Source organism: Cetorhinus maximus, chromosome 5 (assembly GCF_964194155.1).
Source record: "Cetorhinus maximus chromosome 5, sCetMax3.hap1.1, whole genome shotgun sequence".
Taxonomy (NCBI): Eukaryota; Metazoa; Chordata; class Chondrichthyes; order Lamniformes; family Cetorhinidae; genus Cetorhinus; species Cetorhinus maximus.
The window spans coordinates 69,792,992-69,807,255 of record NC_135883.1 but is presented as its reverse complement, the minus strand read 5'-3'; the positions used below and the strand labels follow the sequence as shown (position 1 = coordinate 69,807,255).

Sequence of the window (14,264 nt, the reverse complement as noted above, 5' to 3'; positions counted from 1 at the left end):
AGGGAACAGGCAATTCTAGATTTAGTGATGTGTAATGAGGCAGATTTGATAAGGGAGCTTAAGGTGAAGGAACCCTTAGGAGGAAGTGACCATAATATGATAGAATTTATCCTTCAATTTGAGAGGAAAAAGCTGGAATCAGATGTAACTGTATTACAGTTGAATAAAGGCAACTACAGAGGCATGAGGGAGGAGCTGGCCAGAATTGACTGGGAGATGAGCCTAGCAGGAAAGACAGTGGAACAGAAATGGCAGGAGTTTCTGGGAGTAATTTGGGAGACACAACAAAAATTCATCCCCAGGAAGAAGCAGCATACTAAAGGGAGGACGAGGCAACCATGGCTGACAAGGGAAGTCAGGGACAGCATAAAAGCTAAAGACAAAGCATACAATGCGGCGAAGAGCAGTGGGAAACCGGGGGATTGGAAAGCCTACAAAAACCAACAGAGGACAACTAAAAAAGAAATAAGGAGGGAGAAGATTAAATATGAGGGTAAACTAGCCAGCAATATAAAAGAAGATTGCAAGAGTTTTTTTAGATATATAAAGGGTAAGAGAGAAACAAAAGTGGACATTGGGCCGCTGGAAAATTACGCTGGAGAAGTAGTAGTGGGGAACAAAGAAATGGTGGAGGAACTGAATAGGTACTTTGCGTCAGTCTTCACGGTGGAAGACACGAGTAACATCCCCAAAGTTCAAGAGAGTCGGGGGGCAGAGGTGAGTATGGTGGCCATTACCAAGGAGAAGGTGCTAGGAAAACTGAAAGGTCTGAAGGTGGATAAATCACCTGGGCCAGATGGATTACAACCCAGAGTTCTGAAGGAGATAGCTGAAGAGATAGTGGAGGCGTTAGTGGTGATCTTTCAGGAATCACTGGAGTCAGGGAGGGTCCCAGAGGACTGGAAAATCGCTAATGTAACCCCCCTGTTTAAGAAGGGAGTGAGGCAAAAGACGGGAAATTACAGGCCGATTAGCCTGACCTCAGTCGTTGGTAAGATTTTAGAGTCCATTATTAAGGATAAGATTTCAGAATACTTGGAAGTGCATGGTAAAATAGGGCAAAGTCAGCATGGTTTCATCAAGGGGAGGTCATGCCTGACAAATCTGTTAGAATTCTTTGAGGAGGTAACAAGTAGGTTAGACAAAGGAAAGCCAATGGATGTTATCTACTTGGACTTCCAGAAAGCCTTTGACAAGGTGCCGCACAGGAGGCTGCTCAGTAAGATAAGAGCCCATGGTGTTAGAGGCAAGGTACTAGCATGGATAGAATATTGGCTGTCTGGCAGGAGGCAGAGAGTGGGGATAAGGGGGTCCTTCTCAGGATGGCGGCCAGTGACTAGTGGAGTTTCGCAGGGGTCAGTGTTGGGACCACAACTTTTCACTTTATACATTCATGATCTAGATGAAGGAACTGAGTGCATCCTGGCTAAGTTTGCAGATGATACAAAGATAGGTGGAGGGACAGGTAGTATTGAGGAAGCGGGGAGGCTGCAGAAGGATTTGGACAGGTTAGGAGAATGGGCAAAGAAGTGGCAGATGGAATATAACGTGGGGAAGTGTGAGGTCATGCACTTTGGTAGGAAGAATAGAGGCGTAGGCTATTTTCTAAATGGGGAGAGAATTCAGAAATCTGGAGTGCAAAGGGACTTGGGAGTCCTAGTCCAGGATTCTCTTAAGGTTAACTTGCAGGTTGAGTCGGTAGTTAGGAAGGCAAATGCAATGTTGGCATTTATTTCGAGAGGACTAGAATATAAAAGCAGGGATGTGCTGCTGAGGCTTTATAAGGCTCTGGTCAGACCACATTTAGAATATTGTGAGCAATTTTGGGCCCCGTATCTCAGGAAGGATGTGCTGGCCCTGGAGAGGGTCCAGAGGAAGTTCACGAGAACGATCCCAGGAATGAAAGGCTTAACATATGAGGAACATTTGAGGACTCTGGGTCTATACTCGATGGAGTTTAGAAGGATGAGGGGGGATCTGATTGAAACTTACAGAATACTGACAGGCCTGGATAGAGTGGACATGGAGAAGATGTTTCCATTAGTAGGAGAGACTAGGACCTGAGGGCACAGAGTAAAGGGAAGACCTTTTAGAACAGAGATGAGGAGAAACTTCTTTAGCCAGAGAGTGGTGAATCTATGGAATTCATTGCCACAGAAGGCTGTGGAGGACAGGTCATTGAGTGTATTTAAGACCGAGATAGATAGGTTCTTGATTGGTATGGGGATCAAAGGTTACGGAGAGAAGGCGGGAGAATGGGGTTGAGAAACTTATCAGCCATGATTGAATGGCAGAGCAGACTCAACGGGCCGAATGGCCTAATTTCTGCTCCTATGTCTTATGGTCTTATTCCCTCAATGGCACCTGGTCCATTCCTCAGGTATGCCCAAGATCCCACCCTTTCCTACAGTACCTTTCATGCAAGCACAGGAGATGCAACACCTGCCCCTTTACCTCCTTTCTTCTCAGCATTGAAGGAGATGAAACAGATGACCTTGATGCACAGAAAGAATTAGTTACCTGAAACCATGACACACGATCGGTTTGGAGAACGTTAACAACTGGACAACGTCACAAGTCAACTGCAATTGTGAATCACCATCAGTTCCGGGCAACAATGGAAGCAGCATTATCAGAACAATGCTATAAGCAAAACACCCATCACTGAGGGAAATCACCTTATCTTCTGTTGTGTAAACAGTAGAGGAGGAGATAAGGAATTTTCTTTGACTTTGCGGTTTTGCATAGCTCAGGGGATTGAAAGACCAAGATAAAGACCAGGTGATGATCCAGCAGGCTATTTACTGAATCTAAGCCTGAGGCCCAGGTATGAAAAGGACAACAGTGAAGCATGGATGCTGCAGTCAGGTGAAGGAGGTTGGGGACTGGCCATCTCCAGATCCAGAACTACAATCAACACCAGCATTGACCAGCTGCTTGGGTGATTGCGAGTTTCAGTTACTTCATAAAGGGATTTGTACTGGGGTTTTGTTGGTTTAATAAACTAAGCAATTTAAGGTTCAGCCAAAACCTGTTATTCACATGTATTTTGTTCTTGCAATTCCGGGGTCCAAGAATCACTGTGAGGAGGAAGGGAATGGAATACCTTACATCATTCAAGGCCCCAAACATTCCTTCCAGATGACACTGCAATGTATTTCTATTTCTTTCAACTTGGTATACTGTATTGGCTGCCAACAGCACGGTCCCCTCTGCCTTGGGGAGGCCAAACACAGGCTGGATGGCAGCCGTGCAGATCCCCTCTGTTCAGTCCACAAAAATGGCCCCGAGCTCCCGAGGGGTTCCTTAGGCAGCAACTTCCAAATCCACGACTGCTACCACCTAGAAGGACAAGGGCAGCAGTTACATGGGAATACCACCACCTGGAAGCTCCCCTCCAAGCCACTTGCCACTCTGACCTGAAAATATATCGCCATTCCTTCACTGTCACCAGGTCAAAATCTTGGAACTTCCTAATAGCACTGTGGGTATACCTACACCACATGGACAACATCAGTTCAAGGCGGCAGCTCATCACCACCTTCTCAAAGACAATTAGGGATCGGCAATAAATGCTGGCCTTGCCAGTGATGCACACATCTCAAATGAATTTTAAAAAAGCTTCCAGTCACATTTTAATTTTCTACTTTGCTCGCATTCTGACCTTTCTGCCCTTGGCCTCCTGCAGTGTTCCAATAAAACTCAACTTAAGCAGAGGAAGTGCACCTCACCCTTTGACTCGATACTTTATTGCCTTCTGGAGTCAACAATTGTCGATTGTATCCTCTGACCCCATTTTGTGTTTTGTTTTCCTTTGCTGGTTTGGTTTTTCCCCCTTTTGTTTCCCTTTACTTCCTTTCCTGTGCTTTCGAATGGCAGCTGTTCATGATCCTACCATTCATACGTCCTTTACCCATTTTTGTTTTCTTTACTGGGTCCCATTACCAATCCCTTTGGCCTTGCAATACAAAACTTTTGTCATTTAATCTCTCCTGTCCTCCATCCTATGGCAGATCTTCCCTTTAATTGTTCTTCCCACCCTCTGCACTTTCACGTGCTCAAAACTACTACACTTGTAATTTCTCCCAGTTCTGAAGAAAGGTAACAGACCTGAAACGTTAGCTCTGCTTTTATCTCCACAGATGGTCAAGATTTTTTTAAAAATTCATTCATGGGATGTAGGCTTCGCTGGCTAGGCTAGCATTTATTGCCCATCCCTAATTGCTGTTGAGAAGGTGGCAGCGAGCTGCCTTCTTGAACCACTGCAGTCAATGTGCTGTAGGCACACCTACAGTGCTGCTAGGGAGGAAGTTCCAGGATTTTGACCCAGCGACAGTGAAGGAATGGCAATATATTTCCAAGTCAGGATGGTGAATGATTGGAGGGGAACTTCCAGGTGATGGTGTTCCCATCTATCTGCTGCCATTGTCCTTCTAGATTGTAGTGGTCATGGGTTTGGAAGGTGCTGTCGAAGGAGCCTTGGTGAATTCCTGTATCTTGTATTGTGCATCGTTGGTGGAGGGAGTAAGCGTTTGTGGATGCGGTGCCAATCAAGCGGGCTGCTTTGTCCTGAATGGTATCCAGCTTCTGAGTGTTGTGGGGTCTGCACTCATCCAGGCAAGTGGAGAGTATTCCATCACAGTGCTGACTTCTGTCTTGTAGATGGTGGACAGGCTTTGGGGAGTTACTCGTCACACGATTCCTAGCTTCTGACCTGCTCTTGTAGCCACAGTATTTATATGGCTAGTTCAGTTCAGTTTCTGAAGTAAAGTATAAAGTAAATCAAAGAAGGATTAATATTCAAGGACATCTTAGAGCTGCATCAGGTAACCAATACATTGATAACTGATGAATGGAAACACATTACATCAGAACTCTAATTTAAAGGCCCTCTTAGTTCTTTCAGGAATATTTACCATGCATAATCTGCCATCAAATCACAACCTTCCAGGGTATGGCACTCATTTATTTCTACTGCTCTCTCATACTAGAATGAATAAGGAAAGACCGTTTATTTTGATTGGCGAGTCAGTGATCGAGAGTTATCAATTCAAACTTGCCACCAAAGCTGAGGAAGAGTGTTCAGTGAAATGTCCTTAGCGAGTCATCAGAGCATAGAATTCTGGACCAAAATCAGTAGTCAGCTATTAACTGTTGAGTTCATGAACATTTGTGGCAGAGTAAAATACATGGCTATAGGGAGGACTAGAATAATGGGACTGCAACAACCAGGAGTATGCCAAGGCACAATGGGCTGAATGGCTTTTTTCTGTTCTTTAAGTGTCTTTGGTTTTAATAGTTTAGCAATCTTTTCCATAAATTGCTCTGCTTTCCTCGTCTCCTACCCCCCCAACAAAACTGATGAATCAGAAAGGAGGTTTGAAATTCAGCTCAGACTCAAATAAGACATCAAAGCTGTACACTGTTGGGTTCAACCTGAACCAGCAGCTGGGAAAGGGGATTGATAGAAGGCTCAAATGCAAGTATCTGGCAAGAACTGAAATGGTTTCAGTTTTGCCAATAGCAAAGTAAAGGGAATTCTGGAGTATCCATGACTTATTGACTGTTGCTCTGCTGCCTGGCAGCGAGCAGATCGTAACCGAAGAACATTACAGGGCCTTTCCTCAGTTAAACGTGCGTTTCCAAATCTGCACGTTAACATCAGCAAACCTCAACTATTCATCTGTAACAGTTTACAAGCTGGCCAAACTGAAGAATATAAATGTTATATTCTTATCATGACATTACGTTCAATGGAACGCACAAAACGATCTACATGACCAGGTCAATGCACGCTGACCAGCTGACAAGTTCAAGAATTATTTAGTTTTATCAACTGCTATAGATATTGCAAAAGAACATTTTGTACTGAAAGGATGTCACAATTTGGAGTTCTTTGAAAATATATTAAATATTGAACATAAAATGCAAGTTATCTTTCAAAATAAAAGTACTGTATACACACTTTTTACAAAGGTGTTCCATAGAATAACTATAGGTTTAAGCCAGAAAGGGCATCCCTTTGCACATCTTTGTTGTGCACTACAAACATTGCCGTTTTCCAGTCAACCCTTAAGGAACACTGCTCATAGCTCACCATACCACGCGCAAATGTTTGTTCTCAGGCTAACAAATTGTGGTAACAAATTGTATCAAAGATACAAACACAGATGTACATTTCCCTCAGCACATTAGCAAACATGTTACAACACAACGATATACCTCCACTTCAAAATTCTGATGTAGTCCATAGGTTTGTTTCTCAAACTAAATTGGCATTCATGTTCTCCTATTTGTTCCATCCCTGTGCAACTCCCACACGTTCAAAGAAGGAAAAAAATAGCACTTAACCATTGAGGCTCAAAGCATCGGCTCCTGCAGCTTGTCTCATTTCCCTGTCTAATAGCATCTGGCCTCTTCCTTCCACAGGCAGAAGCATTGGGATGGTGGAAATAAGCAATGAGGCAAGGGTCAGAGTGAACAAAAACACAGGGACAGGTAGGGCTCAGTAGGGGGCCAGTGATAGGTGGAGGCCAAGAGACTATCAAAGATGTCATAGGCAAAAGGACAAAGGGGTGTTGACGGTGGTGGCCCCTACCGAGCTCTACCTGTCTCTCCCCCCCACCCCCAGCTTATATTTCATCTCATTTCTATATGTCTTAGTTCTGATGAAGGGTTATACGGACTCGAAATGTCAACTGTATCCCTCTCCGCAGATGCTGTCAGACCTGCTGAGTTTTTCCAGGTATTTTTGTTTTTGTTCTAGATTTCCAGCATCCGCAGTATTTTGCTTTTACCTAAGGATCAGAGTGAGTTGGGGAGGAATGTTCAGTGGAGGAGGTTAGAGATACAGAGGAGCAAGGGAATGCAAACATGGGTAGGAATTGTAAAATGGAGGCATTTAGATGATAGGTGAACAGAACTTTTGCAGTATTATATATGGACAGAGTTTTGGAGGATTTAAAGTTTATGGGAAGTGAAGAATGGGAAGCTGTCCAGAAGAGCATTGAAACAGTTAACTCTGAAGGTGACAAAGGTGTGGATGAGGGTTTCAGCAGCACATGGATGAGGTAAGCACAAAAAGTGACAATGTTAATGTGGTGCCAGTTAGCAGTCATTGCAGTAGAGAGGATATAGTGTCAGAAACTTGGCTCAGGGTCACGTAGGAGAGTATGGATGCCCAGAATGGATCCAGACTGAGCTGGAGGCCAGGGACAAAGTGTATTTGGTGATTAAAATAAGGAGTTTCTCAGGGGAGCTCCTTGCTTGCCTTACATAGAGGTTTTAAACTTTCTTCCCCACCCATCCCCAGAAGACTAAAAGGCTGGATATAAAAATTGTTCCTCAAACCTCTGCTATAATTATATTCAAGCCCCTTTGGTCAGTTACCACAGGGCCGTCTGGATATGCAACTAAATAGTAACACCAAAAGCATGTCAATAACTATTTGAACCCAACTGGTGCTCCATGTTAGTTTTTGATGAGCAAGTTGAATTGTGCAAGATAGGCATTAGAATGAAGAAACCCATTAAGGTAAGAACCGCTGTACAACCTGTTGCTAAAGTACTTGTGCAAAAACCCCCAAATTTATATATACTTTATACTAGAATTAGTTGTGCAAATCAATGGAGGTCAGCACACCTTGCGTGGAATATATCAAGACTAGTTAGCTCTAAAGTTCTTTAATAACCTGCTCACTGACACTCAGTTTGGGTTCCTCCAGGACCACTCAGCACCTGACCTCATCACAGCCTTGGTTCAAACATGGAAAGAACAGCTGGACTCCAGAGGTGAGGTGAGAGTGACTGCCCTTGACATCAAGGCAGCATTTGACAGAGTGTGGCACCAAGGAGCCCTAGCAAAACTGGAGTCAATGGGAATCAGGGGGAAAACTCCCCACTGGTTGGGGTCATATCTAGCACAAAAGAAAGTGGTTGTTGTAGGTGAATCATCTCCATTCCAAGACATCACTGCAGGAGTTCCTCAGGGTAGTTACCTATACCCAACCATCTTCAGCTGCTTCAATTATCTTCCTTCCATCACAAGGTCAGAAGTGGGGATGTTCACTGATGATTGCATAATGATCATCACCATTCACGACAACTCAGATGCTGAAGCAGTCCATGTCCAGAAGCAGCAAGACCTGGACAATATCCAGGCTTGGGCTGACAAAGGGCAAGTAACATTCGTGCCAGGCAATGGCCATCTCCAACAAAAGAGAATCCAACCATCACTCCTTGACATTCAATGGCATTACCATCACTAAATTCCCAACTATCATCCTGGGGGTTACCATGGAAACTGAACTGGACTAGGCACATAAATACTGTGGCTACAAGAGGTCAGAGGCTAAGAATCCTGCAGTGAGTAACTCACCTCCTGACTCCCCAAAGCCTGTCCACCATCTACAAGGCACAAGTCGGGAGTGTGATGGAACACTCTCCACTTGCCTGTATGAGTGCCGCTCCAACAACACTCAAAGCTTGACACCATCCAGGACAAAGCAACCTGCTTGATCAGCACCCCGTCCATAAACATTCACTTCCTCCATCACCGACACACAGTAGCAGTGTGTACCATCTACAAGATGCACTGCAGGAATTCACCAAGACTCTTTAGAGAGCACCTTCCAAACCCACGACCACTACCATCTAAAAAAGGACAAGGACAGCAGACACATGGGAACATCCTTGTCTGGAAGCTCCCCTCCGAGTCACTGACCATCCTGACTTGGAAATAGATCACCTTTCCTTCACTTGTCTCCGGGTCAAAATCCTGGCACTCCCTTCCTAACAGCAGTGTAGATGTGTCTACACAACATGGGCTGCAGAGGCTCAAGACCATTGTTCACCAGCACCTCAAGGGCAATTAGGGATGGGCAATAAATGTTGACCTAGCCAGCGATGCCCACACCCATGATTATTCATCTATTCTAACAAAAATTCGTTTTCCTCTAAAGCATCAATTTGGTTAAACCGCAGTAACCACGTATGCTAAATAAATGTATACATAATTGGTTAATAAACAATTAAAAGTAAATGAAGGTCAGCAATAGGGAAACGGCGACACGCTTCTGCGAGAGAGATAAGTTCCAACTTTCAATGTATAAAAGGATATATAAAACAAGACGTACACCCGAACGATTCCGGTGTACTCACTTTCGTCCTGCCGTTAATATTATAGTTGCCCAGTTTGCCGTTGCAATGCCTGATCAGATCGTCCATGCTGTTCATCAAGAGCCCGATTTGTGTGCAGCCGGACTCCTTCCCGTCCACCCAGGTGATCTGATCACCCCGGATGTCCCTGGACGAGTCCCCTTTCTGGTTAACCACCTGGCCGTCGGTGAAGCGGCCACTCTGGTGCAGTTCCTTCACCTCCCTCAACACACTGTCCCCCCTCTCCTCTCCCAGGAAATTGTCCACCATGCAGATGCCGTGCTTGCTCATGCACGGCACGATGTACTCTTGCACCAGTTTCTGGGAGCTGCCGCCGCTTCGTCCATGCGGCCCCCAGTGACTCCGGCTGCCGATGCCGGCTCCGGATAGGAGATTGGCCGCCGTCGCCGCCTCCTCGCTCTTCTCCGCTGGCTGCCCGTTGACGGAGGCCGGTGGCAGCGGCTTCGGAGGCGGCAGTGGGTGGTGGTTGCTGTTGGCCGAAGCGCTCCGCGTGTCCTCGCCCTCTGCTCGGCCCTGTCGCCTCGCCGCCTCCTTGCAGATCTGCTTGTGCTTTTTCCAGTCCATTTTCTGGTGCTCTTTGCTGCAGTAAAACGACCTCTTACAACCCCCGCAAAGTAGTAGCTTCTCCATTTTACCGCACAGGCCACAGCTCTGGTCCTGCTCAACGGTCGGCGGCAGCGGCGGAGATTCGGGCGTCGGACTGCTCTCGCTAGCCATGTCCGGGGAGGAGGTGGGGACGTGGAAGGGGAAAACAAGGCAAATGAAACACCGACAGATCGAGGGAGGAAGGGGAAAGGAGTGAGACGGGGATCGGGAGAAGGGGATGGGTTAGGGGTGGGGGGGGGGGAAAGGAAGCTTCCACCGCTGTTCCTCCGATAGGAATGAAGCCGACTTTCTTGCCTCCGCTTCCCACCCCTTTCCTCGCGCTTGCGCGCAGATGGCCGGCTCAAGCTGGTGGCAAGTTGCCAGTCACGCGTTGCTTAGCTGGACCCTGCTCGTGGGTCCAGCCACTCACCTTCGCCGCCCCTCCCCGGTTTGACTGTCCGCGAGTAGAATTCAAACTCTAACCGCGACTGTCTCGCGCTTGGAGCGTGACAGCGAGAGCTCGAGCAGGTGGGCTGTGTTTATGTTTTGGGGGTGGGGCATAGAGGGGTGGACGATTTTATCTCCCCTTTCCCGTCCCTGTTATCAGCGTGTTAAGCTCCCGTCACCCGGCCTTCCGCCGGACACCCTGTGCAGGCTACCTCACACCATATCTGATGGCTGAAGTGAGAACATTTATAGCTGCCTTCCCCTGTCTCTCAACTCTGTATTCCTTCCCTTTCGAGTGCCTCACTCAGATTCGCCTCAGACATGTGGCGGGCGGAGCCAATTCTCCTCACTCCCTGAAGTCGAGCAGGTTTCTCTCTCCATAGACGCTGCCTGACTGGTTGAATATTTCCAGCATTTTGTTGTTATTTAATCCCTCTCCAAGCTGTCACAGAGCTTTCTTTCCCTTTGTTCTTGGTGGCTCCTTTCCGAGCAGAAATCATTATTGGTAGTGCTGGTGCCACCTTTGACAAATCCTATCTGTAGTAAAATCTATAAGTAATCATACCGCTTCATATATTGTGTGTGTATAATTTCCAAATGACCAATACAGGTCAAATGGGAAAAAAAGAAAGTAACACAAAATAACCCGCTAATCCATAACTGTCTTCAGTCATTCAAGAATGACCCTGAAACAAGAAGCACCATGATCAGATATCAGAACTCAAGTCTGACATTTGTATGGTTGAAATAGTGACCTAAGATAATGGTTACTATAAGTTTGAAATAGCATGGAAATTGGCGAATGCGAGCAATAGAATATTAAGAATCGCATGGGAGTAATGAGGAGTGTAAACTCAGCCTTGGCTCAGTGGTATTTTCCCGCTTGATCCAAAGGTTGTATATAGGTTTACGTGCCACACCAGAGACTAGAGTACAATCTAGGTTGAAAATGCAGTGCAGTACTGTGGGAGTGCTGCCTTATGAGCAGACCTGTATTTTGCATGAGGGATTAAACTAAGGCCCGATCAGGAGGACATACAAGATCCCATGGCACCATTTTAAAAAGAGATCCTAGTTAATATTTATCCCAACCAACGGTTATTGAAAAGCACATAAATTATCTGGCTGTTATCTCATTGCTGTATGCAGGACCTTGCTGTGTGCAAATTGCACATTATAACAGTGACTCAATTTCAAAAGTACTTCATTGGCTGCCAAGTTGATTTTAGGATGTCATGAAAGGCACTATTATAAATACAGGAGTTTTTTTCTTTATTCTATATTAAAAATTGTCTCGGGACTCTAAAGGTACTGTGTGTGTAGATGACTAAGTGCATAGATGACTAACTTAATGTTACAAGATAAGGTCACCTTTAGGAAAAAGTACCAACTCATCTTAACTAGAAAGCATGATTTTGAGATAGAAATTAAAATTTCAAAGTGTAGGATAGGCAGGCGGCATTTGGAAAAAATGCATATAATTCTCCACCTTTAAGACCACCTTTGAAATCAATTTCTCTAACCAAGCATCTGATCACCCCTCCTTATATCTTCTTTGGTTCAGCATCCTTTACTTTTCATTTGTATCCATGAAACAGTTTGGGAAATTCTTCTATTCTTTTCTATCTTAAAAGTGCTCTATAAATGCAAGCTTTTGTTGGTATAGTACGATATCCTGCACACTTTGGCACAAAAACAGGCAGAAAAATAAATAACTGTTTAGACCATGGCATCAAAATAATAATAAGAACAGAAAATCCTGGAATTGCTCAGCAGATGTGACAGCATCTGTGGAGCAATAAATAGAGTTAATGTTTCAGGTTTCTTTACTCATTCTTGGGATGTGGGCATTGCTGACATGACCAGTATTTATTGCACATCACTAATTACCCTTGAGAAGGTAGTAGTGAGCCACCTTCTTGAACTGCTGCTGTCCATATGGTGTCCATACAGTGCTGTTAGGGAGCGAATTTGCAGATTTTGGTACAGTGACAGTGAAGGAATGTTTCATCAGAATAGAACAGCTAAGTCTGTTTCTCCCTCCAGTGATGTTGCCAAACCTTATGAGTATTTCCACATTTTGCTGTTTTTATTTCAGATTTCCAGCACTCACAGTATTTTGCTTTTGTATCAGAACAGTGATTGATACCTTTTCAAAACAAGTCGCTTAGATAATGTATTTCTTTTATGGCATATATTAGTGTAAAAGGGTATTTGTTAAATGTATTGGTGTATTAATACAGTAAAATGCAAATAAATTGCAGGTACAAAAGCTTGTATTCACAAGTACTACTTACAGTAGAGTTTAAAGGTGCAATCTAAAGCAACAGGAATGAGAAAAATCTACAGCAGCATTTGGAACAAATGGTACACACAGATTCAGTGCATAAAGGACAGTACTGAGTACAAGCAAAGATACTTTGAATGTTACACTGCACAGAATCATTTTATTATTCTGTGCTTTTGTCCTCTATGGCTCTATTTATGAAGCCCAGGATCGCATTGGCCTTTTTAACAAATTTCTTAATCTGCCCTGCCACCTTCAATGATTTGCACAATTACCCCCAAGTTTTGCTGTCCCTGCAACCAGTTTAGAATTGTACCCTTTATTTTATATTGTCTGTCTTCATTCTTCCTACCAAAATAGATCTTTTCATACTTCCTTGCATTAAATTTCATCTGCACATGTCCACCCATTGCACCACCCTGTCCTATGTCCTCTTGAATTATTCCAAATGTTGTGCCATAGGCAAATTTTGAAATTGTGCTCTGCAAACCCAAGTCCAGATCATTAATCTATATGTAGAAAAGCTGTGGTCCTAGTACTTTCCTCCAGTCTGAAAAACAACTGTTCACCACTAGTCTGCTTCTTGTCACTCAACCAATTTCTTATTCATGCTGCCACTATCCCTTTTATACCATGGGCTTCAACTTTGATGGCAAGTCTATTATATCACTCTTTATCAAAGTCTTTTGGAAGTCATTGAATACCACATCAACCACTTTACTTTCCAAGTGACTGTTAATTTTGTCTTGAGTTATTGTTTCTAAAAGCTTTCCCATCACCAACATTAAATCGATTAGCCAATAGTTGCTGGGTTTACCTTCCACCTTTTTTTGAACAAGAGTTAGCATTTGCAGTTCTCCAGTCCTCTGGCACCACCCAAGTATCTAAGGAGGATTGGAAAATTATGGCCACAGTACAACTGCAGTTTACAATCTTACTTCCCTCAGCATTCTTGGATGCATCTGATCCCGTCTTGGTGACTTATCAATTTTAGTACAGCTAGCCTTTCTAATGCCTACTCTTTATCAATTTCCATCCAGTGTCTCAACTATCTATTTCTTCTTTCACTATGATTTTGGCAGCATCTTCTTCCTTGCAAAGTACTAATTTAATATTTCAGCCATGCCCTCTATCTCCATGGGTAGATCTCCTTTCTTGTCCCTTATCAGCCCCACTCCTCTTACAATGACAACTAATTTGAAAGATATAGAGGAGCGTATTTGCAGGTAAAATACAGAGAGGTGCAAAAATTATAGAGTCGTGATAATTGGGAACTTCAATTATCCTGATATAAAATGGGATAGGAATATTGTAAAAGGAAGGAAGGGGGAAGAGATTCTGAACTATTTTGAAGGGAATTTTGTTGATTAGTATGTTTCCAGCCCTGTGAGGAAGGAGGAGTGGCCGGGTCAGGTTCTGTGGTTGGTTGTGGGTCAACTGGATCAAGCATTAGCTGGGGAACATTTAGGGAAGCATGATCATAGTATCATTTGGTTTAAGTTTGCTATTGAGAAGGACAAAGAGCAATCTAGAGTTAAAATAAGTAGTTGTTTGGTAGTACAGAACTTGAGTTTTGCTGAAAAAATAAACATGTCAAAGCTTTTCAGCTTGCACTCATTAGGACACTTTGCAAGAATGCCAATACAAGGGGAAAACAAAAATTTATACTGTATGAGAAGAGAGTGCTGATTAGTAGAGGCATTGCCATGAAGAATGCACCAATTGATGGTTACTTACAGTTAACTGCCAAACGTTGTTTGAAATTTAAA

The 14,264-nt window shown here is 44.1% G+C and overlaps 1 protein-coding gene across 12 annotated transcripts in view; it reads right to left on the bottom strand.

Moving 5' to 3' along the window:
* Nucleotides 1–14,264, bottom strand: part of egln1a (egl-9 family hypoxia-inducible factor 1a) — a 138,029-nt gene that overhangs the window by 92,852 nt on the left and 30,913 nt on the right. For 11 of the 12 annotated variants that reach the window (XR_013576611.1, XR_013576612.1, XR_013576610.1 and 8 more), the window contains exon 2: nt 9,159–10,294. Coding sequence is in view for 9 of the 12 variants with exons in the window: in XM_078541969.1 (XP_078398095.1) it covers nt 9,159–9,893 (735 nt within the window). In the remaining 3 variants the exon portion in view is untranslated. Of the gene's footprint in view, nt 1–9,158; nt 10,295–14,264 lie in introns of those variants that run through there. The other variant, XM_078541975.1, reaches the window with a different exon arrangement.